Below are 10,660 nucleotides of genomic sequence, written 5' to 3' on the forward strand. Positions count from 1 at the left end.
AGTATGCATGCACACACTGGTTGGGGGTTGAGAAATTGAATTACAAAAGAAAATGTTCTCTTCTCATTATAAAGCACAGATTGTTTGAAATTCGGCTGCGTTTTGTAATTTTACAACATCACTGACAGAGATTAGCTTTCCCTTACAAAAAATAATGAACCGTGTTCGGAACAAAATGAACAAGATGTTACTGTTAAAAACATCGATTCCAACATGCTTATCTAATGATTCCCTGATCCTTGTAACTCCATGTCCTGTATTTGGCACTTGCCAACCAGTAAATGTACTAGCCTTCAGAATCATGCCACCAAGAGTCGAGTATCCAAAAGTCAGCAAAACCTAAGTTTACAGCCTAACAAAATATTCTTCCCCAGAAGGCGGCGGGATCAAAATTCTTGACATCAGTTACACATACAAAATCAATATGATCAATGATTAAAACCATGAATTTTTATCTTGTAATTTCCTGAAAATGTCATGTGCTTTTCAACTCTTCAATTGATTGGCAGCCGACTTCACACTTTAGTGCTGCAGTTACAAGCATGTCCATTCCATCTCTACCTTTATCTGATTCTTCTCCACCTTCCTTGTACAGTTTCTTGCGGTTTTCACATTCCTTTTTAACCCCTTCACCCTTCTTTTTCACGTACCTTTCGGATTTCTCATATGCCCTCCTTACCCTGCGTAATTTCTGTATTTTCAGATCACATCGCCTGCAAAACCATTTCCCTTTAGGTACAGAAATGCGTGGTGGAATCATGCAATAAAGGTGGTATGCATGATCACAGCCATCACATAAAACAATCTTATCATCATCTTTATCAGTGAGGCAACCCCTGCATAAACAAGAAGGGCAATACCAACGAGGGCCATACAATATTAACTGCCTATTTGTCAAGCATCTCACATGGTAGTACTTGCCAGGGCATTCAGAGTGATCACATATATTTATCTTCTCTCCATTGCTCACTGGACTTCCACAAATTTTACAGATGCGTTTGTTTTCAGTCCCTTCTGATGATAGCTGAACTTCATTATTCGTGCTGAAATTTGATGCCTCTTCAAAATCATTGAATGGTTCTTGAGTTGATAAACCAATTTCATCACCAGCTTGATTAATTTGGGTCCTGGGGCAATTCAGCCTCTCACATGCTACACAATTCTCATGAATGGATCCCATACCACTTGCAGCGCAGTTGTCACAGTACCAGCTTTTGGGGGGAATCTCTTTGACAGCAGGCTCAATACAGGAGACATGGTACATTTCCTCACATGAATCACAAACTAAACAATCTCTCCCATCTGCCTTTTCCCCACAACGCCTACAACTGCAGACTCTGTAGACACAACAAGCATCCTTTTGCTCTGGCTGACCATGAGAATCAGAACCCTTGGTGCAGAACTGTATTGCAGCACAAAAGTTTAAGTAGGTATCAGAACCAACTATAATCAGAAAGACAATCAATCTTAAAATTGGTACATATTTCTAATGCCAGCATTAGGAAACTAATTATAATGCTGTGATTTTGAAACAATTACCCCATGCTTTTCATCTTCAAATATACAGCGTACTGATCCTCCCACCTGGAAATCACAGTTAAGATTTTCAGTTAAGTTAAAAGGGAACCATAAAAGTGTATAAAGAAACAACAATAAATAGAAATGTGAAACAAAAGTTGCATTTAGCACATAACCCACATTCTTAGTCTGCCAGAAAAATATCTACATGTTGGATGTCTTACCCGTTCATTACAGCAAGTCTTTGATATGTCTGATAGGCTCTTTGAAAGAGAGATTAATTCAGCACCAAAACCTTGGAGCTTTCTCCAGAACTGAAAAGATTATTTAGGTTTAAATGAATGGCACAACAAATAGAAATTGCATTTTCTTCTGATAACTAGAAATGGAAATGAAATCATGCATGCTGAATGACTGTTAAAACATTACAATGAACGAGACCAGTAATTGAATGTCATGTAGTAGCATGAATAACCAATTAAGATGAACGAACTACAATCACTATGTAAATCACAAAAAAAAAAAATGATTGACATCAACATGTAGCATATTAACAATGGGAGAAGAGAAAAATTAACTAATCCAGAGATAAAGCAATAAAGAAAAAGGTATGATAGTTTTCAACTCCAAAAAGATCCCCAAACTCTGTGTGATCTAGTGCTTTAGTACATCACTCAAAAGTTTGTTAACTAATAGGAAAGGGTAGAGGTTGCACAAGGGCAGCAGGAATTCATTTACACAGATGCATCTAAGATATCATATAAACATTGTGGTGAGAAAATGAGATTTTAAAGATACTACTCTACATAACAGACCACAAAATATCAAACAAATAATTACTTTAGTTGGTGCATGACATCTTAAACACTGTATTCATCTTCAACTTTCATACAAAACACATGATATCACTTAGCTTTTGAAATCACATAGGTTGCACATAAGCAACGTAGTGCCAAGAAGAACCAGACATCCAGTCATAAAGCTTACTCAACAATGATTTCAGCAAGAGCATTGTAACACACTAGACGAAATAGTAACATCAAACTACGTAGGAAGGATTGTGATAAATTACCTGCTCAATATCTTCACAGAAAAGCATAGGTGAATGATCATAAGCTCCGTCTTTCATCCTTCTGTCTATGAAACTCAGGCTAAGAATGCTGCCAGTCTTCATTCCTTGGAAGTTTTCAAACAGTAGCTTACAGAGAGAGGTGAACTTTTCTGACAGTAAAATACTAAGGAAAGCATGCTGGCACAACTCGGGGACACTGTGATGTCGTGATTCATCCAAAGCTCCATTTGACAAGACCCCTGCATGCCCTTTAGCTGTACTGTGAGTTCCATTAGCCATCTGCCCCATCAAAGGTGACTTATCTGCATTATAGTAACCAGACTCCTGAAGAAAGACAAAATTTAGCACATCCAATTTATGTTAAGAAACATGAATGACAATACTATGCATTTAGCACATCCAATTTAATAGCTTCATAAATCTTAACTGCCATCATAAGCGCACCCCTCAAGCACCCCTGGATGCCATTTTCATCATTACTTAATGATTGATACATGTGGTCAAGGACAAACTTTCTCCACTGCCTCTGTGAAACATCATTTAAATGATTCATTGAAGCATGATTCCCACATCGATGGCCCCGTGAATCGTCAACCTTTATGGTCTGCAAGAAACCACATATTAGCTAGATCAAAGAACTAGGATAAAAGATACAGAACAAACATTAAAATGCATCTTCTCTATAGAATCATACATGATAGGAGTAACTTGCAACAAGTCAATACATAACGAGATTGCATAAGCAAAACTACCTGGTCTGACAATCTACTAGCAGCTTCCATAAAACATTTCCCATCCTCTTGGCCTTTACTATCCGAACTTGACCTCATGTTCCTTCGTCTCTTGTAAGTTCGAAAACCCTCACTGCCCCCAGAGCTTGCATCACCACCATCATTTCCAAACCCATTGTCCATTGCTTCCATATTTAAGTGCTGAACCCTTTCTTTTGCACCCTCGCCATTGCTTGTTCCCTCTTCACCAACCATCCTTTACAAAAAATTTAAAAAAAAAAAAACCTAATTTCAAGCTTTTCAGCGCCAAATTAGGGTTTCACTGTGACACCCACAATGGAAAGAACATAAAATTGAGCAAAACTGCTGAATACATAATACAATAAATTAAAGAAAGCAGCATAAATTAACAAAAAAAAACAAGTCCGAGTGTTAAAAATAAACCTAAGCTTGTTTCAGGTAGCCCGGAAAACACAAAAAAGAAAGAAAGAAAACTTTGCTTTAGGTTACCCAGGCTAAATTAAGTGAAGTAATGGTAAATTCTTCAATCAGAGTAAATTTGACATGAATAACCCCCTCCCCCCCAAAAAAATTTAAAAAAAATTGAAGATTCAGGAGTTGAAGTTGAGGTTTCTTTTCTTTAAATTTCCTTTCACATTGCTCAGTTACCAAAGAGTTAACATAAACAAAATGAAGAGAAAATCAAAATAGAAGGAGAGAGCGTAAAGAAAGCGTACCCGACCGAGTAGAGGAGTTTTTAGGCCTGGAAAACTGAAACCCTAATTATCTGAGACCAAGAAGAAGAAGAAGAAGAAGAGTTGGGCTTGTTTCTTTGTTTTGTTTGGAGACAGAGCGAGCAAGAGAGAGAGTTTGGCTCTGCAAGTAGCAGGTCTTATCCTTTGTTTGTACTTTGCAGTTTTTCTGCTGTAATTTAGTTTTAAAATTTAAATTTTTTTAGAATTCCGGGTCCTTATAATAACATGGAAAATATTATTTGGAAAAGCTAAAATAATAATATAATATTTTTATATGCATTTTAATAATCTTTTAAAAAGTTAATTAAATTTTAATATATTTAATATTAATAAAATTATTTTTTAATTATAACTAACTAATTCACCCTCAGTGATTTTACATATATGTTTTTATTTTTTTACCTTTCATCCCTCTCTCCCTCCCTCTCTCTAAAAGTGATTAGAGAAATGAAGCCGGATCTGGTAGTGGAGAACCCAGGAGGTTTTAAGGACGGACACGTGTAGGTATTCATCAGGGATGGGCTTGGCTAGTTAGTGGGTGACGCCATCTTCTTAAACTGTCAAATCATCCTCCTCCTCCTCCTCCTCCTCCTCCTCCTCCTCCTGAAGGAAGAATCTAAGGTCCGTCCTTGATTCAAGTGGATGTCCACGCCTCCACGATGCTTTCCTTTAATGGCTCCAATTCAGTTTATGTTTCCGTCAATTTGTTTTCTATTGAAACATTGTATTACAGGGAATACTGCAAGATATGGTGTTTTCAGATTAGTTTTTTTCTTACAATTTACTTCTTAAACTTTGTTTTTCTTTAATTACATCCTTTTATATCTATATGACTAATTTATCAAGAATTGCTAAAGAGGGATAAAATTGAAAAAGAGATAACCAAAGTGTAAAACAAAGAGAAAAGGGGTGGTAGTTTAAAAAAATTGAGCAAAGAGTATATTTTGATCCTCTTACTTTTTGAGTTATAACTTTTCGGTCCTTCAATATTTCAAACATTCAATCATGGTACAAAGCTTTTTCAGTTCCACTTAATTTTATTATTTAAAATGAAGGGACCAAAATTAACAATAAAAAAATTAAACCTTTTTTTTTCAGCATTATTCAAAAAAATGCCTATTTGAAAGAAAAAAATTGCCTTTATTTTGGCCCCTTTTAATTTGATAATTATACGTCTTGATCCAAAACTTTATTTTGTTTATTTTTTAGTCCTTTAGGTTTGAGAGAGAGAGAGAGAGAGAGAGAAAGAGTGAGTTGTTGAAAAATAACAGAAAAAAAAGAAAGTGATCAGTTAGTGAGATTTTGTTGATAAAAAAATTTAAATTTAATATTAATATGTTTCTCATAATGAAAAGAATGCATTGAGATGTTTTTTAACTTTCATGTTGCTGGAAAAAATACATCAGAATTAAGAGAATTATTTTCCTGATTTTTTTGTGTGTTTAGCCAATTTAGGGTTTTTTTAAGCTGATTAATTAGTTTATTAAGATTTTAATAGTATTTTTAGATGAAAATATGTTAAATTTTAATTTTTAAGGTACAAAAATCCCCAAACTAATCTGTTGGTCACCTTTACAATGATCAAATATCGAACAAGTAGGAGACTATATTTTTTAAAAGAAAATACCCACATGCCAGCTTGTTTTTAGATTTGTTTTTTTTGTTTTTCCTTCTATTTAATTTTAATTTATTTGAAATTAATTAATTTAAAATATATTAGATATATTATTTTATTTCATTCTTAAATTACTTAAGAATATGTTTTAGATATTATTTTATTAAATACTATTTAATTTTTACTTTGTTTTAAAATAAAATTATAACAATATTTTTATAATATTAGCAAATATTCTTTCTATATAACCTATCATGATTGTATTTTTAAAAGAATTTTATTTGGTTGCTTTTAAAAGCGTTTATTTTTAATATCAAATAAATTATTTCAAAATTATTTCAAAAACATAAAGTTATATAAAAATTATTTAAAAAACATGAAGTTATTAAACTCAGTCAGGTTTATGACTCATATCATAGGTTTGACGGGTTAACTAAAATTAATCTAAATTGATTCAAGATGTTGTGTTCTTAATATTTAAAAAGAAATTATATTTTCTTGATTTTTTAAGACAAATCAGGTTTTTACTGGTTATTCAGGTTACTTTTAGACTTACCAAGTAAATCAATTCATATCAAATCAACTTCTACATAATTTAATTTGAAACTCATGCTAGACAAGAAGTCGGATCGAGAGGTTTTAGAGTTAATCCCTTGAGTCGAGTTAATGACTTTGCCAAAAAATTTCTCATGACATTGACAATGCTAAAAACATTGTCTTTTATATATATATATATATATATATATATATATATATATATATATATTTCAGGATGTCTTCTTAATATTTTCTATTTTTATTAAATAAATTACATAGAACAAACAAAATGTTAGAGTTTTTTTTTTGTTAGAATTAAAGATATTAATAAGAAAAAGAAAGATTTATACCAGCAAATCAATTTATTTCAATAGAATTTAGATTATTTTTTTTACATATAATTAAATATAAAAAATTAAAGGACTTCCTACAATACAAAATCAGATATCTTAACTTGTATATGTTTCTCATCTTCATGAAATAGTCTTTAATTAGTATTATGATTATAATCTTTAATATATTATATTAATTATATGCACTAAATTTTCAGTTCATAATTAAATTTGCTACGAGAAAACAAGTTTGCAATGTTATGTTAAAAAACATTATCGCATAACAGCTATGTTTATAATTATTTTACAAGTTTGCATTCTTTTTAGAGGGCAAAGATTTGCCACGTTCACTTTTACATGTATAGGCAAAACATTTGAGCAGCTAAATAAATTTGGTTTTTAAATTTAATTAACGAATAATAAAAGCAATAATAAGGTCATACCTTAATAGAGATATTCCAACAATATTAGCTCTCATCGTTTATCGCAAGTGTTAAGCAGGGTCTCCTGTAAATGAATACAAGTCCCGGGGCTGTAGTTAAAATAAACTCTTAGCCAAGAATAAACAATTGAAGGGCACAATTGCTCATTAAAATCTTATTGTAATTTCCTATAAAATTTTAATCCTCCTTTTGTTTTGATACAAAATTACAACAAAATCTAAAAAGTGTGAGAAAAACTTGTTCATCAGAACCCATTAATTTTGTAAATTTGTTTTTTACATTTTGGTTTTTTTTTATAAGGTTCATAGACTTGCTCACAGGTTTGGCAAGTTGATCTAATTCGTAAATTCAATGGATTTAACTTTTTTTTATTTTATCCTTTTATATTAGGTTAATTGAGATTTGAGTTTCATAATTTACTTTGTTTCACTTTTTATGAGGTTATAGCTATTTCAAAAAAGTCTCTCTATTAGGTTAGTATATAATTTTATGGTTGTTTATTTTGTTATCATATATTTAAATAAAGAATAATTTAAAAAAAAAGTTATTAATTCTAAAGGAGTCAATGACTTAGTTTACGAGTTTTATATGTTGATCTGAGTTACCTGATTCATGAGTTTAGTAGGTTTACCCACCAAACCTGATATGTTTTATTTTTTTGTTTTTGGACTTTTAATTTTTTTTATTTGATTTTTTTATTTCATTCTTCAATATTGAATTGGTTAGGAAATATAGTTCATGATTTAGTTTTTACTTTCTTTCTATAGGATTATAATGGTATCAAATAAACATCTATTTTAGGATTAATGCTTGATTTTACGAGTATCTATTTTTTATTATATAATTAAGAAAAAATTACCCTTAGTTTGGTCAAAAGGCCTTCTCTTTTCAAGTGATATATTCTCTCTTTTCCACACACTATTTTCTCTCTTTCTAAACATAAATCACCAAATCAAACATAAATGTTTTCTAGGATGAGAAATTATTAGGTCAATATTTAATCTTTGCAAACTAGAAAAACTAAATTTTATGTCAAGAACTAAATTTTTTGAAAAAAAAATCCTGTTTTTTTGTTTTCATTTTGTTAATCGGGTTATGAAGATTTCTTGACATTATTACATAGAATTTTGAGGTTGGAACATGGGTTTATTTTCTTTTATGAAGAGAGAGAAAACCCTCAAATTAAAGATTTCTCCAATACAAAATTGAATCATCATTACCAACAACAATCCACGACACCTCGTGGACACCTCGTGGCCTTAAAGAAAGAATTGATTAGAGATGAAACAATGTTGTTTTTGTGTTAAGATTTTTTAATGACAAGTTAGTTGTTGATAGATGTAGTTCTTGATGACTTTTGAGCTTATGTTTTTAATTTTGGCAAATAACAAGGACAAGAAGATTAATATGGAGAGGTTGTCACCAACAAATGAAGCTTATCTAGTTGTTGATGACAGTTGTTGATTAGTATTATGATTATTGAATATGTGGGTTGTGAATATTAAATATGGTAGAGTTGTTATCATTGATGATAGTTGTTGATGATTGATAGATAAAAAAAAAAATAGTAGCTAAGGTCTTGTGAGGATATTTTTGGCCGGTGAATGATCGAACGAAAGGGAAGGTGATGATTATGTTTGATACTCGGGAAAAGAAGATGGCTATGATTTTTTTTTAATTCAATGAAAAAACTAGTAATATTTAATATAAAGGATTTTTAATGATTAAATAGAAAATAAAAGCAAACTTATAATTAATGAAATATTTTTTATTTTATTTTTTTTAGATAAACGTATAAAGTATTACGCGCGGCAAAATTTAGGTTGCAAAGTTATTTTTAAACAAATTATAAAAAGCGACAGGCGATTTTGTTTTTGTTTTTTTTTTAAAAAAAAACTAATCAAAACAGAAAGCGGAGCTAACAAAATAATAATGATTAAAATAAAGAATACCCATTTATTTTTATTTTATTCGTCCCAACAAAATGCGCATTCTGCAGTCTGCACTGTGAGCGAAAGCACCCGCACCCACGCCACCATCAGGCATCAATCAAAGCTTCCAGCCACCACCAATTCATTAAAAACCCCCATCGCACGGCATCCCACCTCTTGCTGCACAAAACCCAGCAAAAAATAATGAGAGGCCACCGCTGTACAGCGTCCTCCCGGGTGGAGACTGAAAGCGATACTGATTCCGATTCCGAAACGATGAGGTGCATTTCTTGTAAGGAGTACTACGGCAGATGCGATGCTGGAACTTGCAAAGAGTGTTATGAGGAAGCAAGCGAGACTGAAGAAGAGCTTAAAAGAGAGATCGATGATCTCAAAGCTAAAGTTGCCTTCTTGCGTTTCTGGTCTCCTCTCGATCACCACATCACTCACCGCTCCTCTGCTGGCCCTTGTTTCACCGATGTCGTTTTGGTTGCTTCCTCCGATGATGGACTTACCGGGACTGCGCCATCTGTCCCAGTCCCTGCTCATAAGGCCGTTTTGGTAAATACTCAATTCCCCAATTTTGTTATTCTTGATCAATTAGATTGTAATTGACTTGCAATTTATTGATTGATCCTGTCCTGATTGAGTGAGTTCCACTATCTCTTGATTCGTCAATGATCACGGCACTTGCTAGATATATATATGTCTTTCTCTTTATTGTAATTATGTGAGATAATCGCTTTCATTTCAAATGCATACTTGCTAGTATTATTTGCATATTGGGAGGGAGATATCCCTTAAGTTCGGCCCCATTAAGATTGTAGCCTGTTTTCTGACAAACTAGACAGAACTTGAACTGACGAACCATGGGAGACAATTTATCAATTTTGCCTTCAAGTTGTTCCTGTTTTAGTCTAAACAAGAGGTATCCCCGCATGTCCATTTCATACTGGACAAGATGATCTGGTGATGTGTTATGCCAAATGCTCACGTGTTTAGTTTTTTACTACTGATTATCGTTTTTTTTTTTGTGATCAGGTGAGCCGTTCCCCAGTCTTCAAGGCAATGCTTGAGAACGAGATGGAAGAAAGCCGGAGTGGTACCATCAAGATTAGTGATGTATCATATGATGCACTTCGTACATTTGTCAACTATTTTTACACTGCTGAAGTGTGCCTTGATGAGCAGATGGCCTATGATCTTTTAATATTGGCCGAAAAATATCAGGTGAAGCATCTCAAGGCTTACTGTGAGAAGTTTTTGGTGTCAAAACTAAACTGGGAAAACTCATTCGTGAGCTATGCCTTTGCCCATCAGCATAATGCAAAGCATGTGCTTGAAGCAGCGTTGTCATTGATCACTGAAAACATGGATAAACTTACCAAGCGAGAGGAGTACATGGAGCTTGTGGAAAAGGATCCCCGGCTTGTCGTGGAGATTTATGAAGCATATCTGTCCAAACAGATTAATACAGCAGCGCACAAGGATTCCTCTTCCACGAAGCCATAGGCAAATCTGAAACAAGGATCATTTTTGTTTATGGCTCATTGATTGTTGATGTAAAGATGTACTTCTTTATCCCGGTAAAGTTTTCGCTTGTGTAAACACTGTTGCATTTATGAAGGATATGTAAGGGCGTGTGGAATGACAGCTCTGGTCAGTCATGGTAACTAGAACAATGAATGATACTGTTTGATTAGATTATGAAAATGGTTTTACGACA

At 32.9% G+C, this 10,660-nt stretch overlaps 2 protein-coding genes across 4 annotated transcripts; one reads left to right on the top strand and one right to left on the bottom strand.

The window, feature by feature from the left end:
• Positions 1-40: 40 nt before the first annotated feature.
• On the bottom strand, positions 41-4,244 carry LOC133694508 (PHD finger protein EHD3-like). Of its 2 annotated transcripts, none has more exons than XM_062116047.1 (7): positions 4,059-4,244; positions 3,343-3,643; positions 3,018-3,194; positions 2,591-2,914; positions 1,743-1,832; positions 1,540-1,584; positions 41-1,402 (listed from the first exon to the last, which is right to left on the bottom strand). In XM_062116047.1, exons 2-7 carry the CDS (start codon positions 3,574-3,576, stop codon positions 476-478), a joined length of 1,797 nt encoding a protein of 598 aa, XP_061972031.1. In that variant the 5' UTR covers positions 3,577-3,643; positions 4,059-4,244; the 3' UTR covers positions 41-475. The 2 variants fall into 2 exon arrangements, with proteins under 2 accessions (XP_061972031.1, XP_061972030.1); XM_062116046.1 differs by having other exon boundaries at positions 3,343-3,577; positions 4,059-4,243.
• A 4,706-nt stretch (positions 4,245-8,950) lies between these two features.
• Positions 8,951-10,660, top strand: LOC133693296 (BTB/POZ domain-containing protein At4g08455). Of its 2 annotated transcripts, XM_062114484.1 has the most exons (3): positions 8,951-9,495; positions 9,976-10,164; positions 10,255-10,660. In XM_062114484.1, exons 1-3 carry the CDS (start codon positions 9,139-9,141, stop codon positions 10,444-10,446), a joined length of 738 nt encoding a protein of 245 aa, XP_061970468.1. In that variant the 5' UTR covers positions 8,951-9,138; the 3' UTR covers positions 10,447-10,660. The 2 variants fall into 2 exon arrangements, with proteins under 2 accessions (XP_061970468.1, XP_061970467.1); XM_062114483.1 differs by having other exon boundaries at positions 9,976-10,660.

The sequence above is a fragment of the Populus nigra genome, chromosome 5 (assembly GCF_951802175.1).
Source record: "Populus nigra chromosome 5, ddPopNigr1.1, whole genome shotgun sequence".
In the NCBI taxonomy this organism is placed as follows: domain Eukaryota; kingdom Viridiplantae; phylum Streptophyta; class Magnoliopsida; order Malpighiales; family Salicaceae; genus Populus; species Populus nigra.